General features: G+C 46.7%; 1 protein-coding gene across 3 annotated transcripts in view; it reads right to left on the reverse strand.

Annotated features, from left to right (window-relative positions):
• IGSF3 (immunoglobulin superfamily member 3) overlaps positions 1 to 22,971 on the reverse strand; it is a 162,168-nt gene that overhangs the window by 44,643 nt on the left and 94,554 nt on the right. For 2 of the 3 annotated variants that reach the window (XM_084642221.1, XM_084642222.1), the window contains exons 3-6: positions 10,010 to 10,420; positions 7,963 to 8,352; positions 5,772 to 6,173; positions 244 to 648 (exon numbers count right to left, since the gene is read on the reverse strand). In XM_084642221.1, coding sequence (XP_084498347.1) covers positions 244 to 648; positions 5,772 to 6,173; positions 7,963 to 8,352; positions 10,010 to 10,420 — 1,608 coding nt within the window. The remainder of the gene's footprint in view (positions 1 to 243; positions 649 to 5,771; positions 6,174 to 7,962; positions 8,353 to 10,009; positions 10,421 to 22,971) is intronic. The other variant, XM_084642223.1, reaches the window with a different exon arrangement.

The raw sequence follows: 22,971 nt of genomic DNA on the forward strand, positions 1-22,971 counted from the left end.
GTATAACGTGCAGGTCTGAGGTGTTTTTTCCTTGACATGTAAAGGGACAGTAATGTTAGTCGTCCTTGCTGGCGGCCATAGCTGTACCATCACATCGTTGTTAAAGGAGTTTAGAGCTAGGAGGTTTTTGCCTCTGCCCTTTGGGGAAGGAAAGAGGGCAGAATTTGAGTCATGAAAGTGAGTTTAGTCCTGTCACTTTCATGAGTTCTAATCCTCCAGGACACCGACCGTCAGGGCTCTTACCTGGCCTCAGGACCCGGATCTCTAGTAGGTTGGAGGTCCTGTCTGCCAGTCGTGTCCAACTGCTGTTGTAGTTCTTCCGCCACAACTCGGCCACACACTGGTACTTGCCAGCCTCAGTGTCACTGGCTCGGCTGATGCTGAGGCGCACGTTGTTGCTGGACTCTGCTTTTTCAATAGCAGTTCGGGTCCGGAAGCCCGTGTACCTGTCTCCCCACTGGACCCCACCGTCCCGAGTGAAGGTGACCAGGTCATGGAATTCTGTGGTGCCCGCTGGCTGGAAGCGCCATGTCACAGACACTGGGACCCAGGACGGATAGTGCGGCTTGATGATACACTGGAGGTCAAATGATTCATTGTAGGTCACTCCAGGGGTTCTGGATATGGCTGTGACAGCAAAACCAGCCTCTGCAGAGACAGAGACAGAGAGAGAAATGAGTGAGACTGAAGAGAGGTTGTAGAACTCTGCCAAATGAGGCCTGCCACAATGCCATGAATGAGAAATGGTTACATCAGTGGTTCTCCAATTACATGACATGGAAAGCTACTGGTGCTTCTCGTTTCCCATTACTAAGTTACCTTAAAAGCACCTAAAACACTTCAAATACAATACTTGCTCCACAGGAACTCTCCACGTAAGCCACTGCTGCAGTGCGACAGGGATGGTATTTTATCCAACAGGAGGGGAGGTGGCTCCTACAGCCCTGAATGGGAGTGGAAGTGTCGGTGAGAACCTCTCTTCTATCATATGGTCCATACCAATGGTTTTCAACTCATGGGCTTCAACCTGTGGGCCACTTGCAGTCCAAGCAGCACACAGCTGTGGCCCATGTGTCATCCTCATGGCCACACAGGTAGTGTATATATATATATATATATATATTGTGTAGCTGTGGCCCACATAACACACAGAGAGCTGCATATGCAGCTCACAATGGTAAATAGGTTGACAACCACTGATCCACACTACCAAGTACTGAAGAAGGGAACACTGAGCTAATAGGGAGGAAGCTAGTAATCATGGAGAACCTACACAACAGCCAGACCTAAACTGTAGAAACTGGATGAAAGTTTGGCCACTAATCTCACAGCATTTGGACCTGGATTCAATACCCACCTCTTGGCCCAGGCTTTCCTGCAATAGTAACATCGTTCTTTTGTATTAATAATTCTTCCCTACCCCCATATCCAAGCCTACCTCCTGGTGGCACTGAAGGGGTGACAGGAGGGGAAAGAAGGGACAGCTTGTTGGCATTTATACTCTTGAGAAGTGCCCATCGCTCTAGTTTGAGCACCAATATAAAAACCCTGGATAGAGAACCCCTGAGTTAGCTCTGGTTTTAGTCTTTATGTGACTCAGTCACCTAGACAGTGGCTTTCATTGTCTCTCAATTATAGCTATATTTGTGTTGGATCATATTAAAGAAGTTCTGTATTAAAATCACAAATGAGTTTGATTCCCCATAGTTTAAATTCCAGGATATTACTAATTAAGAGGTCTCTTGGTTTTTGGTACTGTTTCTCTCCCTCTACGTGTGAAACTTGCAAGCTGCTAATTGTGTTAGTACATTCTAAGAGAGAGTCTGTTCTCAAAGCAATTCTTTGTAACAGAAACTACTCACACAGAGAGAGACTCAAAGCAATACTCTGTAACAACAGAAACAGCACCCAGAGACTCCCCGCCCTTTTGTTGTATTCATCTCGCTTTGTTAACAATTGTGATTAAAATAGAGATAGAGGATGTATGTGGATGGATGCTTGGTGTGGATAATAACTGAATGATCAGGGAGGTGCCAGCCTAAGAATCCAGTGTCCATCGGCTGAAGAAGGCGTCAAGTGGAAATAACCAGACGACCCCCGGAGGGCAGACTGGAATCCACCCAACAGCCTCAAGAATGGGAGAATCGAAGAACAAGATAACATCTGGCAGCACGGAGCCGTCAGGAATGTGCTATCTGCTGATTGATTCAGCAACAGCATGATGAAGCAATTCCCATAGACTGGCATAGGAAGAAATTCCTATAAAAATGGACTTGAGAAAGTGAGAACTTTGGGGTCTGATTCTGCAAACCAACGTACAGGAGCATCAGATGAGCATCTGACAAGGCCCTGCTCCCTCCTCATGTCCAGGCCATTTGGCCAGTGGCTTGGCATGAGCAACTCTAAGGCTGGTAACTATGATAACAACCTTGCAGAACGTACGTGTGTGAATAAATATGAAATTGAATGGAATGTTGAAGCTATAACTAACTGCTTACTATGATTCTTTCTGTATTCACAATAAATGTGGCATTTTGCCTTTTCCCCTTTAATAAGATCCTGCTGGTTTTTATTTTATTGGTATAACATTTGGACTATATATAATTTATATACCCACCCATACCCTATATAACACATATTTTCTGGATTACATTTTTCAGAATTTTTGTTTTGCTTCAGGGTGTTTTAAAACTAACACATTAAGGTGTGAGGACAATATATTCTTAATTAACTATCGTAAATTCAGAATTTACAAATTTTATGAAGCCCTCAATGTAGTTCTGAGGATGCAGTCCCATACATGGATCCAACAGAAGCAGAAATATTTGATATGTCAGAATAGATTATCAGCCTACCAAGTGCTGTAAATTACTGACAAAGAGAATTCTTCACTGCCTTGAATGCAATATCAAGACAGATTACAAACCTACGGAACACTGGCCAGGTGGCAAAAGGAGGGAATAGTCTTTGCACTCATGAGATGGTACCTTCTGACCTTAGGGTTAAACAGATATTAATTAACAATAGTAGGCAGTTGGGACATTAATTGCAGTGAGCAGATTACATTTCACGTGCCAGACTTGCCACAGAGCAGCCACTAAGATCTCTGCACACTTATAGCAAGAGGGCTCAGGAATCCTAATAATCAAAAGATGTCACCATGGCAGGGTTCCGGGCCATGTAATTACTGCAAAAACAGGTCAGTCTTTGGGATTAAAGCTTTTAGAAATGTGTTTAATGATTATCCAGGAGAAAAGGAAGAGGCCCAGTGAGCTGCCCGCATTGCAAGATCTCTGCATCTCATTACCACATGACGTGTGGCAGCCATCCTACACAGGGAAGTACATATCAGGCCCAGTCCAGAGCATAGCCAGCACGTCAGACACTAGTGCTGGAGACTGAAGGTGTAGAAGGCTGGTTTAATTTTAACAAGGTCATTTGGTCTTGTATAGGTAGGCCTGGTCTACATTTAAAAATTAAATAGACCAAGCTTGGTCACTCAGGGCTGTGAAAAATGTTGTGAGAGCCATAGTTAGACTGGCCTAACCCCCAGAGTAGATGCAGCTACGCTGACAGAAGAATTCTGCCGTTGGCTCAGCTATTAACTTTCGGAGAGGTGGCAGAAAACCCCTTCAGTTGATGAAGGAAGTATCTACACTACAGCAGCAAAGCTGCACCACTGTCGTGGCCGCTGTAGCCGCTGTAGTGCAGACATACCCTTAGTCTGGGCAAAGGAGCATTATGAAAGGACTTCTCGACTGCCATGCAGGAATCAGATCTGCATTCTCAGGCTCTCAACTCTCATGTGCTCATTACATCCAGCAAACAGCTTTCTTTTACAGCGACCAATTGCCCTGACTAAATACAAAAGAGGGAGGGGAAGTGAGGCTTCCTTCAATGCCATGTTTTCTCTCCTCATCAGTTCCTGATCCAATGAATGAGCCCAGGGCTCTGTAGAAAGCTTTCCCCCTCTCCTCCACATTGATCTACCAAGAACACCTCAATCCTGGCCTGCAGCACACGTGCTATTTCAAGCTCTGGGACTCCTCACAGCCTTCCCTGTGCCCCTTAGCTCCGATAGGCAGCATTTCTTACTATTCCAGCTCTAGGAGCACCCTTAACACAACTCTGTCTGTGTACACATCATCAGAGGACAGCTATTCCCCAACTGCTTGCAGGGGCCAAGGTCCCTAGCACTCTGCAAAGGGTGGCAGGACCCTCACATATTCAGAGGCTTTTGGTCTCCTCTGGCTGTAGTAATAAAAAACACTACCTTCTTTAGCACGGGCCCATCGAGTATCACAAAGCACTATACAAATATTAAGAGGGGGGAAAAAAATCAGACTTAGCAAAAGGATGTCAGACATTTTCTCCTTCAAATTTTATTGGGCTATAGTAGCACCTCTTGGTTATATAAACAGGAACTAGTTATGACCTGTCAATCTGAGATTTCTCTGGAAGAGGGAATTGCAGTGGAAGGTCAATTTATTAACTTTTAATTTCGTTTTCTGGAACTACTGGGAAGTTTTACACAGCTAACTTTCAACAAGTAGAATGAATTACTGAATGTGACACTCCCATTTTAGAACCAGGTGACTCCAATTACCGTCTTACTAACTTCCCCATGCACACCCCACTCCATTCCCCTACTCTTCAATTCCGGCATGAAATTAGCTGCCAGCTTCACCAGACTACACAAAGTACAAATTAAGATCTGCAGCTGATTCTCAGCTATGCTGATTTACACCAGCTGAGAAACTGGCCTTAATTCTTTATTACCCATGAATCTTGCCAGCTTGTCTAAATTCGAAAGCAATGCTTTCTAGCTCTAGACAGAATAACTCTTAAGAACAGGTCAGAACTGAAGGGGAGGAGGGAAAAGCAAGATGGTAATCAGAATGTGATATGATTTTAAAGGTCTTCGTTAATACTGTATAGCACTGGAAAGCTGCGAATCCATCCCAACTTTCCAAACACAACATACAGCAATTGTTTATAGCCCTGGCATTTTGCATGTTATAAGCTTTCAAGAACAGTCACTGGTTCTTCAGACCTGCAGCGCATTTTTGGCACTGGTCCAGCACTTAATATAGCAAGATCTAGACAAGACCAGTGAGAGTCTAAATCCATGCAGTTCCCAAAATGCCCTCCTTTAAACCATGTGGTTTTTACTGTATTCAACACTCAAAGGGATTAGTTGTGAGAACAGGGCACCAGCAATCAGGACTCCTGGATTCTATTCCCACTTGGCCAGTAGACTCAACTGTGTGGTCTTGGGCCAGTCGCTGAGGGCCTGATTTTCAGATGTGCAGAGAGCAGCTACTGCCAACATCTGATGGAGTTGTAGGTGCTCAGAATTTCTGAGAGTCAGGCCCACAGCCTCCCTGCACTTTACCTTCCTCATCTGGAGAGTGGAGAGAATATTTACCTAGTCCACAAAGAAGCCGGGATGCTTAACATTCACAAGGCGCTACAGAAGTGCCAAGTGCCATTAACCATCCTACTTCCTACTCTGTGCCTCTAATGCCACACACGGGAGTTCCCCGGTAATATGACGTGCTGCACTCCTCCAGCAAAGGCACACTGACTCCCACTCAGAAACAAGTTTCCACCACCAGAAGCATGCCCCTCCCTCTAACGCTTAGCTCTGTAGCCACACAGTGCAAGTCAGCAATGCCTGAGACCGCCTCCTGACTTGCTGTAATCAAAACCCCAGGAGGGTGAGGTGCTGGAAAGCACTACACAGTCACCACAGTGCCTCTGGTACTCACCCAGAGCAGTGATGGATACGGGCGTGCTAGCGTGCCGCTCCCCAATCATCTGCCACTCCCCATCTTGCGTCCGTGTCCACTCAGTCACACGGCACTCATAGTGGCCCTCATCTGCCTTGACACTGTTGAAGATCTCCAGGGTGAAGGAGCCAGGCCGCACCTGTTCCATCTGGATGCCCCCATAGCTGCTACGTTCTGAGTAAGAGGGACCCGGCTGCAGCGTGCCATCCCGATCCAGCCGCACAACATCACTGCGCCTGTTCTGCTTGTCCACAAGTTGCCAGGTGACGGAGAGATGGCTTTGGGGCCCAAATCCCGAGCGCACACTGCAGCCAAAGCGCAGGCTCTCCCCCTCTAGGATATTGCTGGCATTGTTGGTCATCTCCACGGAGATGCTGGTCTCTGAAGAGACAGAAGAGAAACGTGTCACATGGAGGAGATGATTATACTCATCCATTTGCCAGTATGCAAGAAAGACAGAGACTTTGGAAGCAGTTCTTCCAAACTTAGGTGTATGAAACGACACACACACTGATTCTGCGCATGGCTAACTCGTGTGTCCAAATATCCAAAGCATGCACATGGCCAGTGACTCGCTACTGGGGAACTTGTGTGCCTAAGAACAGGGAGGGCCAAATTTTGAAAATCTGTCCCATTACTGCCTGTGAAGAGTCACAACATCTTCTGACCACAGGTCCAGGACAAGACTGTAGAAGAGGAATGTGCTGAAAACATGGGTGTTATTACTGGTACTGTAACTCCTGGTTCTGCCAAAAGGCTTCCAAACCCATTTGATTTACAACTATCACAGAATTCTGATTATCATCTTGCTATTTCCAATTCCTATGCAGTTTTCGCAGCTGTTCTCTCACAAACTACTAGAGCTTGCTATCAATGTTTTATGTCATCGGAAAAGTGGGATCCTGAAGTTTCCAGAGATATAAAGACTTATGGCTTGATTTTCACAGGTGCTGAGTGCTGGTAACTCCCACTGCTTTTTGTGGGAGTTGCAGATGCTTTGCACCTTTGAATAAAACATTAAGTCCTGTTAGTTTGTTTCTAGGACTGGTGGTTATGAAATCTCACACATGAAATCTGTTACGGTTCTAGTCTAGAAGTGCTACTTTTTAGGCATCAATCCAATCCAGGACTTCTGGCTAGTGTAATTTTCAATCCCAAATGAACAAGAGTCCATGCTGAGAGACTAAAGGACTATAATTGACCCTTACTTCAGGATAAATGGCTTCAGAACAAGCTACATCTCACTACAAGATTAATAAATGGGAGGTAAAAATTACACAAAAGCTTTTCTCAGCTACTCCTTTGTTTGCTCAGTATATATTGTTGGGTTAACTTTGAGGATACTTGCGTGGCTTGTCACATCAAAGTTATTTGAGTTGGAGAGAAAGAGCAAGACAAAGGAAATGAATGAATCAGAGGACTAGCTCTTCTTGCCCTGTCTTTTCTGTATTTATCACACCCCCTCCGACACACACAAGACATTCCAACAGGGTCAGACAAGAATGTTTTCACTAGGGTGGCTGAGTGAGGCATCCAGTGACTGAGTTGGATCTTTGTGCTAAAGAGTGAACGGTGGCTTGGGAAGGATGCAGTTATTTCTGCTCCTTGACCCATGGCACATCCCCTCTGATCTGAGGAGCTGATGGGATCTCCTGCAAGAGCACCAAAGCAGGGGCAACTGAGCAGCAGGCACGAACATGTTTCCAGTGGCTGGGCTGCTTCCTGGATGAACTGGGAGCTGGTTTAGGACCAGCAGCACTCCCAATTCAGCCTTTTAAGGTGGGGTAACAGCTTAAAGTTCCCAGCTTCCTACTGGGAGGTGGGAAGAGTGGGAGAATAAAGACAGGGTCCCCATTCCCTGCTCCAGCAAAAATCCCAAACTCCCTTCTCTGCTATCGAAGTAAGAAGTACAACCTGGGGCAAACACCAAGGCAAGGGCCAATTTTTCCAGCCTAAGAACCCGAGTAGTGGATACCTCCCTCCCTGGCCTTTAAAGATCTTTCTGGCTGGGTTTCTAAGCCTCACCAACAAGCCTTCACTGTGCATGAACTTCTCCGGTTGGGGTCCCACCCCAAGTGACAACAGCTAAGTTTCTCAGGCAGTCTCTGCTTTGCATGGGAGGGCACACACAGACACAGCACCATGCAGAAGCATGCCAGTCTCTACTTACTGAGGGGCAAGACCGTGATGGGCGTGTTCTTCGGCCGCTTGCTCTCCTTGTCAATGAAGTCCCCCGTCACCGTCTTCTCCCGCTCCGTCACCCGGCAGTTGTATTTGCCGCTGTCCTCCAGGCGGAGGCGGTAGATCTTTAGAACAAAGACATTGTCGCTCTCCTTGGCTACCTTGAGCTGCCCCAGGGCCTCACGCTGGGCAAAGTCACTGTTGAGGACGGGCACGGCGTTGGGCCCCAGGCTGGCAATCAGGGAGCTGTTGAAGGCCCACGAGATGGAGAAGTAGCGTTCTGGGATGTTCTGCGCCTCCAAGATACACCGGAACACCACAGGCTCACCCACCGTGTACGTCCGCTTCTCTGTCTCCAACCGGACACTGAACTCCTTATCTGAAGAGAGACACACCAACGCGCAGCAGTGTCACTGTAGCACTGCACATGTGGAGGGGACCCTCACCCAAGAGGCAGACTGGGCAGCAGGACACTTCCATGCTTCATTTTAACCCACTTCTCAGCCACCCCGCGTCCCACATGTACCCTATGTTCATGCCCCTGCGTCTCTCCCTGTTACCTCTGCCATTAACATACAGTCAACACAGGACTTAAGCAGAGGTGTACGGTGCATGCAATTGCTGCCTGGGAGAACACAGTTCATCTCACCCTCAGGAGGAGAAGCAGCCAGCTGCTAGGTTTGCAAAAAGCTGCAATCACAGTCAAACCAGGAGCAGAGGAGAGAAGGAATAGCTCATTTCTTTTCAGCCTTTTTATATTAGAAGTGCTGTTATAGTCAGAAGAAGGACTCCAAAACATACTCTCTCAATAACCCTGACCTCTTATATAAAACTGTACAGATACCCCTTTGAAATGAGTACTAGTTCTGTCTTTTAGAAACTGGGATAGAGGGGTTCAGAGGGTGGGAGGGGGATCAGGGCAGGGGGTTGGGTCACAGGAGGGGGTGCAGGCTCCAGGCAACGCTTACCTCAGGCAGCTCCCGGAAGCAGCAGCATGTCCCCACTCCAGCTCCTACGCAAAGGCGTGGCCAGGTGTCTCTGTGCGCTGCCCCATCCAGAGGTGCCATTCCAGTGGTGCAATTCCTGGCCAATGGGAGGTGCAGAGCTGGCGCTTGGGGCGGGTCCAGCATGCAGAGCCCCCGGCTGCCTCTTTGCCTAGGAGCTGGAGGGGGGACATGCTGCTGCTTTCGGGAGCTGCACAGGGCCAGAGCAGGCAGGGAGCCTGCCTTAGCCTTGCTGCGCTGCCTACTGGACTTAATTTTTAACCAGAGCCACCAGGGTCCCTTTTCAAACCGGCGTTCCTGTCAAAAACCGGATACCTGGCAACCCTAGGATATTCCCTTCTTCAGGATTTCTCAATTATAGAACATCGGTGCAGATCCAAAGCCTCTCTAGGGAGAGGAATGCACTCCTGGGGAGGGGGAGGTCTCTGGAAACTCCAAGGACAGAGGCCAAAGAGATTAGCCCCTTGCAGTAGGAAATGTTGAGTGATAGGAAGCCTATTTTTGGAGGCCTCTGTTTGCCAGAAGCTGGTAATGGGCAAAAGGAAATGGATCACTATTACAGCACATCTAGTGACATCTGTCCCTCCTACCAGCAATAAAGCTGTTCTGGTGACCGTCTTGAGAACGTCCTGCCACTGGCCACCTGAGGTTCCACCCAGGAAACTGTTAATGAGATCACCTCAGATGATTATAAACATTGCGACAAAGCACGGGGAGAGTGCTGGATTTTGTGGTAGCCAAGGCACACAACATTCATGGCTTTCTCCTGTCTAGTGTTAAGAATGACTCTGGCAAGAGGGCTTTCATGACTTTCCTAAGGAGACTATTCTGTAGCCAAACCAAACTTCATTGATAGCAGCACACACAGGCAGCGAGGCTAGGCAGGCTGAGCTAGTCACCCATTGGCCTGCTCAGTACCTGAGAAGTCTCTTGTAAGTGGAGCTCTCACACATTCCCCACTCTCTCCCTTATTGCACCACCCACTGCTCCTCCTGATACCTGTCCAAGAGAAAAAACCCTGCAGATACCGACCAGTGGCTTGGATGTTGACGATGGTGCCCTCGGAGCGCTTGCGGGTCATGGCGTACCAGGACTTGTCAGGGTCCTGGATCCACTCAGCTGCCTCGCAGTAGAACTCGCCCTGGTCTGATGGCTGGAGGTTGTAGACGGTGAGTTTGGAGGTGGTCTCTCCCACCTTGTCTAGGCGGACATCGCCAGTGGCCTGCCTCTGCGCATAGATGCTGCCCGCCCGCAGGACAAAGTCGCGGCTCAGGGAGATCACCTCCACTGGAGGCTCGCCCACTTTCTGGCGGTACCAGGAGATGGAGAGGTGACTGTGTTGGGGTGTACTCTTAGACACCTCGCATTTCAGCTCCAGAGAGTCGCGCTCCACTTTGTTTAGTGTCTGTGGAACTGAGGTCACCCTCAAAGAGTCTGGAATAACTGCAATAAAGAGAATGAAGACAGGGAGGAGATGAGAAAACAAATCTTTACAGGTAGCGGCATTAAGAAACCTCTGAGCCAAGGGAGCGATTAAAGGCTGGATTCTTTAAAGGAGCACTAGGAAGGTGGTTTCTATTTACAGTTCCAGTGACTCAGACATTACAGATGGAAAGCGCTATTAGGCCACATCGAGTCCTCCCCAAATCCCTCAGCCCATGCAGATTGTTACCAACAGCATATTTTCTGGTGCTTCGTTTAATCTACTGCTAAATGCCCCCAAGCTACCATACAGGGCCTTCTATCACTTCCCTTGGGTTACTGCTGTGTAGCTTAATAGATCCTACTTACTGACAAGGACACTTATCAGATACAGCCTATGTGGTCCTCTTAATTCCATGCCTTCAATCCTTGTCATAAACCTCTGGACCACCCTTAATAATTACTCCCACGCTCTCCTTGGCATTCCCATCCTTCAAAATACTTGTACATCATTGCTAGGGCCTTTGCCACCGTAGGTCATTGTTTGGCCAAGACGACATATTTAAGATCTTTTAATTTTCCCTCTTAAAAAAAGTCAGGAGACAATTCTTCTCTCCCTTGTTTATGTCTATCCACATTTTAACTCCCTCAGCAAACTTAGAGGAAGCTGGCTCCTCTAAGGGCAGCAGTGCAAACACACAATAGTCAATTGCCTGTGTCCTTCTTGGACAGACAGACATCAGGGAATTGGCAAAAGGCTATTAGACACATGTCAAGTTGATTTAGCAAATGGACAGGAAATAAATGCCATGTATCCCATTAAGAAATATGAGTAATTTCCCTACTGTCGATTTCTACAACAAAGATTAGCTACGAAAGGGAAGCACACGGAGATCCAGGGAGAGGGAAAGATAATTAACAAAACAGGCAAAGAGTCCAACACGTGAGAGAGAAAAATCTGTTTGCACAGAATCCACATCTTCTGGCTACCTAACCACAGAATTTCTCCCACAACTCCCCAGGTCCTCCCTTCCTTTTATGCGGAAGGATGGGTTGGGGAGGGAGATGACCACTGGATTTGAAGGGGCACTAATGCCAGGACCAAAAGCACAAAAACACGTAGAGCAACGCAGGGGTACCGTATGAGTAGTTACATCTATTTTTGAATTCATTTTTTAGAAACAGACTATTTCAAGTTGTTTTAAAAAGGGAAAGATTTCTAGACTGTCTGCAAAGCAAAGGACCAAAGATGAACAAAAGGTAGAGTGGTAACAGTTATCTTCTGGAGCCGACAGATTGGCAGAGCCAGTGACTCTGCTGCTGCTCACAGTTTTGATAAGTACCAGCAGAGTTAAATTAACATGTCTCTGGCCAGTTACACAGCCGATACTGTGAGTTGCAACGAGTCAGACACTGGAGTTATTCATGGGTGAGGACTCAAATAATGAGAAAGGGGAGGGATTAGCAAGGAGGTGGAGGAAGTGGGGGACAGAAAACATCTCCTGTCCAGCAGGGAGAGGGGAGGTGCTTTCAGTGTCATCAACTATTTACTAGCTAGAGACTGTTATGAAATGGAGTCCCCACAAGCAGGGACAGTACCATGGTAGAAATCCCTTTTTTACCAGGTCATTGCCCCTGGATTTCAGCAGCAATGCTGACCCTCTTCCCTTTTTCTCCCCACCCTTCCATTATTTTCTCACACGTTGACCACTAGGTAGAGACTTTGGAACCTACTCCACTAGGTAGTTGGTGTCAGACACATTTTTCAAGCCCCGTCCTACCCAGGTGTCAGAGTGAAAGAATTAGTTTCCCCTTGCCTTTGCTTTTAAGCTCAGCAATGGCCATGACAGGCAGCAACTAACTTATTCACCACTCTTTCCTGATGAGATTTAAATTACCATTTAAAACCCATATGAATAAATTTCCAGAGCAGCTCAGTTCTTCCTCTCTGCCCTGCAGTCCTGGGGCTCTCTTGTAACGGTTTTATATTATTAAATAAATTAAATCTGATTGTCATCTTGCTCAAGTCTCTTTCCTGCTGTGCTGCCTCAAAGGAGGATATCTTTGCTACACTGGCCTCAGTGGGATATAGATCAAGGAGTGGAAATGGTTTGGAGAAAAAAAGCACAAGACACTTCTCCACTAACGTGACCACTGCAATACCTCATGTTATTGCTTTCCTGAGTCCTTCCTTTACCTATTTATAACACATCCATCACTGAGCTTCAAGAGCTCTACATACCCCCCATTATGACATTCTTGAGTCCCCACACAACTTTACCAACGCACCTCAATCCTGACCAGCTAAATACACTGCTATTCCACTCCCTGCCTATGAGGGCTTGCCTACACTTACGATGCTGTCAGCGTACCTCCCACGTGCCTGCAAAGCAGTAGCTATGTCCATGGGAGAAACCCTCCCATTCACATAGCGCTGTCTTCACGGGGGATTAGGTCAGTATAACTGTGTCGCTCAGGGGTGGGGATTTTCCTCATTCCTGAGCGACGTAGTTATACTGACGTAAGTTTGTAGACCATGTGGACCATGGCTTAGTGAAAGCCACTGCAAATCCTAACATACAGGCGTCACTCATTCCGCGAAGTGAGCCAGATTACACTCAGTTAGGGTACATGGGCTGGGTCTATAAAGTTTGGGTCATGCTCTCCCCATACACTACAGCAGTACTCCCACTGAAAACAAACAGGAAGCGTGTAAAAAAGATGGATGCTAAACTATAGCTTTTATATTAGTAACCACACTTGAAGCTCCTGTTGCATTCAACATCAGTGGGGAAAGGATAATACAGGGCACTTCTAGAACCATGCATGTCCTCTGTTTATTAAGCCACTATTGCATGCAGTTACAGATTTTCACACATAGTGTACCACTTATGCTCACAAATGCACACTTAAGTGTCATATAATTAAGTGTAAGCATCACCATCCTTTACAAAATTTATGCAGGCTCCTGCAGAGGTAGGCCTTTGAGAGAAGTCAAATGCATGGGGAAATGGGGTTTTTGGTGTTCCGAGGATGATATAATTTTGTTTCAGTCATTTATGGCAAATGGTTAGACAAACACCTGTCAGGGATGGTCTAGGTATATTTGGGTCCTGCCTCAGCATGGAAGAATGGACTAGATGACATCCTGAGGTCCCTTATAGCCCCACCTTTCTATAGTTCTATGCCAAGTCTCGGAGAGCCACTAACGACATATAATGGATGTTATTCACTGGAATATCTGTTAGCCCAACAGAGTGGGCTGGAGTTTATTCTGCCTCCGACACTGTCTGGATCCCCAGATTGCTTTGGAGTTCAGAATATTTATTAATGATGAGAGTGTACATGGCAAAAGTGATCACTTAACTCATTTTAAAAAAGCAAATTAGACTTGCAAGTAACAGAGAGAATAATGAATAGGAAACTCTTCTACAATGTCACTTTTGACAGTCACTGTGAGCATGACGTCACACTCAGAAGGGCGCATTTCAAAAAGAAACTTATTTCGAGCCCATTTCCGTGCCCAGGTTTGATAGAATATGCTGGTTAGCATCCGAAGAAGTCAGAGGTAGTTTTACTTGTCCAGCAGAATGGACCAGGGCATGTTGTTGCTGCAGAGTTAGCTTGAGTGACCAGCCCACAGATTAGCCTATCCTAGAAGTGAGCAGCCACACTATCAAGCTATATCTGAGTTACTGTGTCCTCACTAGAGCTGTGTTCACCTGAGGGTGTGGCTAGGACTTCTGGGGGCAGATTCCATGGTTCCTTGGGCTACAGTTAAGATGAACTGCTCTATGATCCTTTCCGAGTGAATTATGGGAGAACCTGCCTGTCCTTCTGGGCACACAGTGGGGACTTGTGGAGGACTATCTAATGCTTTAGCCTGTGTCTTCATAGCCAAGTGGGCAGGTTACTAGCCCAAGCGAAAAATCTCACCGGGGCTTTGGCCTATACCCCAAACAAGATGGCTAATCTGGGTTTAAAGCACCACCAGCTCAGGTCAGAAGTTTGTGTGTGTGGACAGGATGGGAGCTGGGACAATAGCAGAGGAAAAGCCTGGGTTAACTTTGCATTGAAGACATGCCTTACGAATCTGGCCAACAGAGCTGTTTGCTAAAGAGTGGCCATTTGAATCCAGCAGGAATGGGTCAGAACACCCATGGACCTGATTCCAACAAGAATGCTGCGGTGAGAAACAGTGTGGTGAGGGAATGAAGGTGGGACACAGCGACAAGGCAGCTGGGCAGCATGTTCAGGGGAACAGGGAGAACAAAAGACCAGGTGGCTGGGCAGTATGCCCAGGAAAGAAAGGCAGCAGAAAATCCTGTGCACAAGGGGGAGGACAAGGCCCAGGCAAGAGAGGCTAGGCAGCAAAGAAGCACGTACAAAGGAGCAGGGACAGAGAGATTAATCAAACGGATTGAGATCTCCTACTGCCACTCTGGAGCCAAAAGATACTTGGAATTGCTAGAGTAGACAGTGTCAATTTTTTTTATTGAAAAAAAGCAAGGCAGTTAAAAATACAGGGCTCCCTAATATTTTCCACACCCATAGTTGACACCAGGCGGTATATAAATCACAGAGAGGAAGGGAGATGGTCCCTGAGGCACACTCTTTCAAAGGTAACGGTCCACATTAAGGAAAAGTTTGAGAGCAAGTGTTATAATAGGAGCCGCCATGAGGTGGCGTCAAGATTTCAGCAAGAATTGTGTCTAGGCAAGAGAGTCTGGTAAAGGCTCTCTGCCCTACTGTAAAGATAAGGAGTGCTGCTGAGAGAAATGTTTTATCTTCTCTTGCAGTTGGACAAAAATATCCATCTCTTCCCAATAAATCCTGGAAACAAACTGTCCATTCATAAAGCTTCTAAACACACCACAAAAGTGTAAATATTAGCCCTCTGTGGGATAAAACATTAATCCTATTTCACAGCTGGGAAATCGAGGCACGGAGAGGTTAAGAGACTAGTTTAAGGTCTCACAACAAGTCAGTGGCAGAACTGGGATTACATATGAGTTCCTGGCTCTACTTCCTGTGCTTAAGCACAAGACCATGGCATCTCTTGGATATTAATCTCAGAAGGGAAGAATATCATGTATTTTGCTACTAACCCCATCTGCAGCAGCGCCCCCTCACCCTGTGCTGATGCAGTAGCTCCGTACTGATGGAGCAATGGCCACCAGAGTGGTCATTCTTCCACATTTTCTCTCGGGACTCCACAAAAGATAAGTCATCTACAAAAGGAGGTGTGACCACGTGAGCTGCACACCAGAGGGAAACTGGGAATTCTCCAACATTTTGCGGATTTAGGCAAATCAGTAAACCTCAGCTTCCCCCTCTGTAAAATGAGGATAATGCAACTCTAGAAGCAGCGTGGGTTGGTGGACAAGACACTGGACCTGGAGGCAGGTCAGAGGCAGAACCAGGCATCGAACCCATATTTCCTGGGGGTGACTGTGGGCAACTCACATCACCTCTCTGCCATTTTTCCTCCCACATTTTGCCTCAACACAGATTATAAACTGTCCAGGGCAGGGAACCTCTCCTTACTGTATGCATGCAGTGCCTAGCACACTGGGGACCTGATCTCAGTTGGGGGGGGGGTGTCTATGAGTGCTATTTTAATAAAAATAAACTAACAACCACCATCACCTCGTGTCTTTTTCAACATAATTACTTAATGTTTTTACTAATCTTCAAGACCTTCGACAAACACAGTGTAAAAGTGGTATGTACTCTAGGACACTGTCCCAGGTCCATGGCTGCATATTCCGTATAGTACGGATGGGTCTGAATTTGCCAAGTGCCAAGCAAGGACTATTTAGCCAAAACATAACCCTGCTTCCCTACTCCTTGGAAACCACTCTCTGCCTGACGAATACTGCTCTGGATTCTAAGGGGAATTAACGCGAGTTCAGTTCCCATCTGGCCCACTACACCCTGCAGCCCCAGAGCAATCCCATCTCAGATTCAGTAACCTCCTCCTCCCTGATCTCTCAGGCTGTGCTAGCAAGACACAACCAAGCTGTTCAAGATGAACTGTAATGCTAACACCAATTTAGAGAGCACAGGCATGGGCTGAGTCACCTTATTAACCACAGCGTAATGCAACTGGCACAAAGATTTAACATTTAGTTCTTAGCCCCTGAAAATTGCTCACCCTTCTGTGACCACCACAGATGTCCCACAATGCAACACTCTGTGACATTACTGATACCAGAGAAGTCTGCAGTAGTATGAGAATAATTGGTAGGACATTATTCCTGGGGTCATTCTGTGCAGAAACCCATGCTTACCTCTGCTCTGAAGCTAGCTTTACAGTTTGCCTTATTGGACTTCATTAGCACTCACCACTCTAAAATAAGAGCCATGAGGGATCATGCAGCTGCCTTATAATGGCAGAGAGGTTCAGAGGAGACACTCTGGCAGAGTGCTCTGTTCAGAGGGCTCTGGCATTTGAAGTACCTCAAAGTAAGCAGAAGGCATCAGAAACAGTGTTAGTAAAAGCATCTGCCTGCTACTGCCTCTCTCGGACACAATCCATATACCCATGGTATTGATTTCCATTCTACACAGTATCCAAAGACTTGCGTACATGTAGGGGGGATGGTGAGGAAGGAGAGATACCTAGATTAGCACTGTAATCCTCTCAGCCCTTGTTTCTGGTAATTAGTTGTGTGTGTCAAGCTATACCATCTACAGCACAGCAGATGAAACTACAGCTCTCCCTCCCTAACCAATCAAAAGACATACGCACTGCCTACAGCAGTGGGCAAAACACAGCTGCTTACAAGGAGAATGTGATAAATTCCCTAGAGGTCATCACTGAGAGTCGATGAGATTGAGCAGAACATTCTACAGGGACATGCACCTGGATTGATTTTTTTGTTTTGTTTTCAGAAGTACAGCCCAACTAAAAAAAGGTGGAACAGGAAAAGCTGGGCAGTCAAAAGAAAGCGTTGTTCCTATTTCTACTGCACTAAAGTAAAATTGTCTTCACATGCAACATGAGGTCCCAACATCGCTTACACTTCAGAAACCCCTAATCCAGGGGAGGGCAAACTACAGCCCATGGGCCAGATCCAGCCTGTCAGGGCTTTCAATCTGGCCAGCAGGATTGCCAGCCCCGTGGTGCAGCAGGGCTAAGGCAAGCTCCCTGCCTGCCCTGGCCCCGCGCCACTTCCAGAAGCAGCTGGCATCACGTCCCTGCGGCACCTGGAGGGCTGGGGGAGGGGGGCCACAAGAGGGCTCCGTGTACTACCCTTGCCTGCAGGTATCGCCCCCTTCAGCTCCCATTGGCCGGGAATGGGGAATCGCAGCCAACGGGAGCTTTGGGGGTGGTACCTGCAGGCGAGGACCACGCGCGGTGGAGCCACCTGCCCCACCCCACCACCAGGAGCCACTGTCGGACATGCTGGCCACATCCAGGAGCGGTGTAGGGCCAGGGCAGGCAAGGAGCCTGCTTTAGCCCCGCTGCATGCCGCTGCCACCCTGTAGCTGCTTGAGGTAAGCTCCCCTCCTGCACCCCAACCCCCTGCCCTGAGCCCCCCCCCGCACTCCACACACCGACCCCATGCTCTGAGCCCCCTCCTGTACCCCAACCCCTTGCCCTGAGCCCCTTCCTGCACACAGCACCCCTTCCCACATTCCTTCCCGCACCCCTGCCCCCGCCCTACATTCATGGCCCTGCATACAATTTCCTACCCAGATGTGGCCCTCGGGCCAAAAAGTTTGCCCACCCCTGCCATAATCCTCCTCCCCCAATCTGGTCTTCCAGAGTCTGGAAACATTGAAAAAACCCTAACACAGCAGAATACGGTAGGATTATACAAGGTAAAAATTGTCACACCAAAACCACTGATTTTGCATTGAGCTAAGTACCCAGCCTCCTCATTGTACCAGAGCAGACCACCAGGCCGCCATCAAGGCTAGTATACTCTGACAGAATTGACACTGGGCACTTCTCTCCCCCACCCTTTTTAAAAGTATAAACCCCTCGCTTCTCTACAATGCTATTCCATGAGGTGTAGGAGGGAGAATCTCTCCCTAATCTGGTAATTATCTTAATACGTGAATGCAGACATTTCATTTTATCATAGTTACCCACATTATATATTGTTAATATTGTATATTTCTCTACACACATGCAAACCACTATGATGAGATTACTGGTTCTGTGGATGACGGGAAAGCAGTGGATGTATTGTTTCTTGACTTTAGCAAAGCTTTTGACACGTTCTCCCACAGTATTCTTGTCAGCAAGTTAAAGAAGTATGGGCTGGATGAATGCACTATAAGGTGGGTAGAAAGCTGGCTAGATTGTTGGGCTCAACGGGTAGTGATCAATGGCTCCATGTCTAGTTGACAGCCGGTGTCAAGTGGAGTGCCCCGGGGTCGGTCCTGGGGCCAGTTTTGTTCAATATCTTCATAAATGATCTGGAGGATGGTGTGGATTGCACTCTCAGCAAATTTGCGGATGATACTAAACTGGGAGGAGTGGTAGATACGCTGGAGGGCAGGGATAGGATACAGAGGGACCTAGACAAATTAGAGGATTGGGCCAAAAGAAATCTGATGAGGTTCAATAAGGATAAGTGCAGGGTCCTGCACTTAGGACGGAAGAACCCAATGCACAGCTACAGACTAGGGACCGAATGGCTCGGCAGCAGTTCTGCGGAAAAGGACCTAGGGGTGACAGTGGACGAAAAGCTGGATATGAGTCAGCAGTGTGCCCTGGTTGCCAAGAAGGCCAATGGCATTTTGGGATGTACAAGTAGGGGCATAGCGAGCAGATCGAGGGACGTGATCGTCCCCTCTATTCAACATTGGTAAGGCCTCATCTGGAGTACTGTGTCCAGTTTTGGGCCCCACACTACAAGAAGGATGTGGATAAATTGGAAAGAGTCCAGTGAAGAGCAACAAAAATTATTAGGGGTCTGGAACACATGACTTATGAGGAGAGGCTGAGGGAACTGAGATTGTTTAGTCTGCAGAAGAGAAGAATGAGGGGGGATTTGATAGCTGCTTTCAACTACCTGAGAGGTGGTTCCAGAGAGGATGGTTCTAGACTATTCTCAGTGGTAGAAGAGGACAGGACAAGGAGTAATGGTCTCAAGTTGCAGTGGGGGAGGTTTAGGTTGGATATTAGGAAAAACTTTTTCACTAGGAGGGAGGTGAAACACTGGAATGCGTTGCCTAGGGAGGTGGTGGAATCTCCTTCCTTAGAAGTTTTTAAGGTCAGGCTTGACAAAGCCCTGGCTGGGATGATTTAATTGGGGATTGGTCCTGCTTTTGAGCAGGTGGTTGGACTAGATGACCTCCTGAGGTCCCTTCCAACCCTGATATTCTATGATTCTATGAAACCTAACTTTAGAGTTAGGCTATTGAGACAATTAACCCTCAAGTAGATTAAATAACTACACAATTATCATATGTAATCCACAAACACACAAAACTTGTATTGACCTGCTAAGGGACTTAACAAATATTCTATTAACCTTACATTCATGATTCAGTTAATAACAAGGGCATGTGAAAATTCACCTTGCAGGTCCCAACAGCCTTAACTTTGACTAGCAAATACTCTTTAGGAACTCTTTCAGTACATACATCACTAACATATGTGTAAATTGGACTACGTAACATATAGTATTAATGATATAAATCCAGAGTCTTAAGTATGTCTTGTGGGAGACTGTTAAGGTTATTGGAATGTTCAAGGTGAATTATCATTAACTGAATGCATAAACAGAATATTTGTGTAAATTACCTTAATTAAGTGATCATTTTGATCCTTTAGTACTTAAGTTGCTAAAGAAATGACTATATCCCTTATGCATAAACTAAATAAAGAACTATCAGTTTAAAAAAACCTAACTGTGCAAGTTTTCTGTCTAGGATTTCCTTTTTCTAATAAAGTACGGATCCCTGAAAAGTGGAAGTCTGGTTGGCACAGGGAAACATATATGCTTGGTGCACAGTTTTCTCTATAGTGATCAGCTCCCCTGTGCTCCCCAGAGGCTCGCTGGACTGACACTCCGTACCCGTGCACTTTGGAGGTATGCAGCAGCAAGGCTGCCCTTCAGCACACTGGCCTCCAAAGGCCAGAAGAAGAGGAGCTCTACATCTCATGTGCCTCCCAAAGTGCACAAGAGGGGAGACCGGCTGAGAGGTGTGCGGGACAGGAGCTCCCTTTCTTCACATCTGAGGGATTGCATGCCGCTAAGCTGCCTACCTTGCAAAGCTGTCGGACCTTGGAGCTCTCCTGAACCGTCACCATCTCCTGCAAACTCCCTCCTATCTGGCCCCAGGACCTATGTGTAAAATTTCATGATTGAATTTTGGTATGTAAAGTTTTATCCATCCACGTGTGACAACTGCCATTTTCTCTGTGACTGAGATGGAAATATTAATGAGGAATAATGAGGTGGGTTTTGGAATATTTTGTTTATAAAAGCCCAACCTTATGCATGAGATTTTGCATAGTGCTTTTTGGTTTTTTTGGAAGAGTAGGAACAGTTAATTTAAGTGAACTGTAAGCGAGAGGGAGCCCGAAGAGTGTTAGAAAACAGTTCTTAGAAGTCTGAATGGAAAAAGATGCTGCTTTTAAAATAAACCGAACAAAAAAAAACAACACCCCACCCACACAAATACTCAACAGACTCACTTCAAACTCTCACAAAAAGTTCAACTTGTATTTGAAGAGCAAGTGGTGTAATTTTGGTGATGGTCAAAAACTTTGTTTTCCTTCCTAGCAAGGAAGATCTAAACCTTGGGTCTAATTGAACCAGCTGAACTATGGAGTCATTACCAATTTGTTCATTATGGCAAAAAAGGGCTCCACTCTTGCGGAGCCACCATTACCACTTACAATAATCTTACTGCAGCATTCCATGGCAATAGTAAAATAATGCTGCAGCTTGTTTTTTATTTAAAGGGGAGGGCATTACCCATTTAATTTCTGGCAGGGGGGCAACGGGGATTGAAGAGTTAAGTGAGACAGCATGGCAGTTGTTTCACAGCAGTAGTGATAAATCCTCAGATTACTACAGCATCCTTGTTTGTGCATTAATGACTGGAATGTTTACCTCAATAGAAATGCATTTATCAAAGCAATTGCATGAGTTCATATAGCCAGCAGGGAGGGAAACAGGAAAAAAGAGGGGAGGAAAGGGTAAGTCAGTGACATTTTTTTTAAACTGCAAATTAGGTCAGCCTTTGACTCAAGGCCTGCACTCCTCCTCACATGATGCATAACCCCTTAGTCACGCACTCTACCTGATCCACATGCTTGTCAGAGACTGTTTTTTACACTCACAGGATTCAACAGGAGACTGCACTGCACAATCTGATCCAGCTCAAGAAATCAGAAGGTTCTTTGCTGAAGACAGACCCATGAGCTGTGCACTCACCTGTTAGGGTGCAATGCTGTGACAGAGCAGATGCTCACCTGCCACCAGCAGGTCAGAAAACGTTGCTACTACCTGCCAACATTTGGGTGGAAGGAATGTGGCTACACCTTTACAATCCATTGCCATATTAGACTAGGAGAGCTTGTAACAAGGACAGTGGAAAAACAATAAGCAACCAACAAAATTCTCACTGGCACCTAGGGGCCCCAACTAAAACCAGAGTTCTACTGGGCCTGTGCCAGGCACCATACGTACACACAGAAAGGAACAATCCCTACCTTAAAGGGCTTTCAATCTAAACAGACCACACAGACAAAAGGAAGAAGAGTTTATAGTTGGCACTTTTCTCCCACATCCATGAATGGCACACCTTCTCAGAGAAGTTCAGATAAAAGCCAGTGCCCCCTTCTGGAGCAGGGTTAGTAATCCCAGCGGAACACCCATTGCTATATGGCAGGGATACTCAGGGACCATGTAGGCAACTTATGCAAAGCTCAAGGGCTCTGCATAAGCGTTTTTAATAAGGAAATAAACCCACAAAGCCCTAACATCTCCTTGCACGCCTATCTTCCTTGGCAGCCTGGAAGGAGCTACTTGTTTCAGGTTTCAGAGTAACAGCCGCGTTAGTCTGTATTCGCAAAAAGAAAAGGAGGACTTGTGGCACCTTAGAGACTAACCAACTTATTTGACCATAAGCTTTCGTGAGCTACAGCATCCGATGAAGTGAGCTGTAGCTCACGAAAGCTTATGTGCAAATAAATTGGTTAGTCTCTAAGGTGCCACAAGTCCTCCTTTTCTTTCTACTTGTTTAAGTTTCCACCAGCTATAAATTTGCAATTGATCAGCTGCATCTGCACACTACCGTCACGTGACAAGCTACAGTGGGTGCCCCAAGAGCTGCATTTGGTTCATACTCTGACTTCTCCTTTATTACTGTGACCACACAGCACCCTAATGCACTGACAACACAGAGCCGTGCCCTGGGAGGTTTCTCCCACTGATGAGCTATGGCTGCATTCAAAGCTTTGCCCTACTTCCCTTGACTGCCTCTGACATGTAGTACAGCAGGTGCTGGGAGGCAGGGTGTGAAAAGCAACGTTTATGCTCAACAGCAGCCAGAGCTTTTCCAGTTTACTTAACACAGCAGCATCTCACTCCCCTCTT

The sequence above is a fragment of the Lepidochelys olivacea genome (genome assembly GCF_965140295.1).
Source record: "Lepidochelys olivacea isolate rLepOli2 genome assembly, chromosome: 1".
In the NCBI taxonomy this organism is placed as follows: Eukaryota; Metazoa; Chordata; order Testudines; family Cheloniidae; genus Lepidochelys; species Lepidochelys olivacea.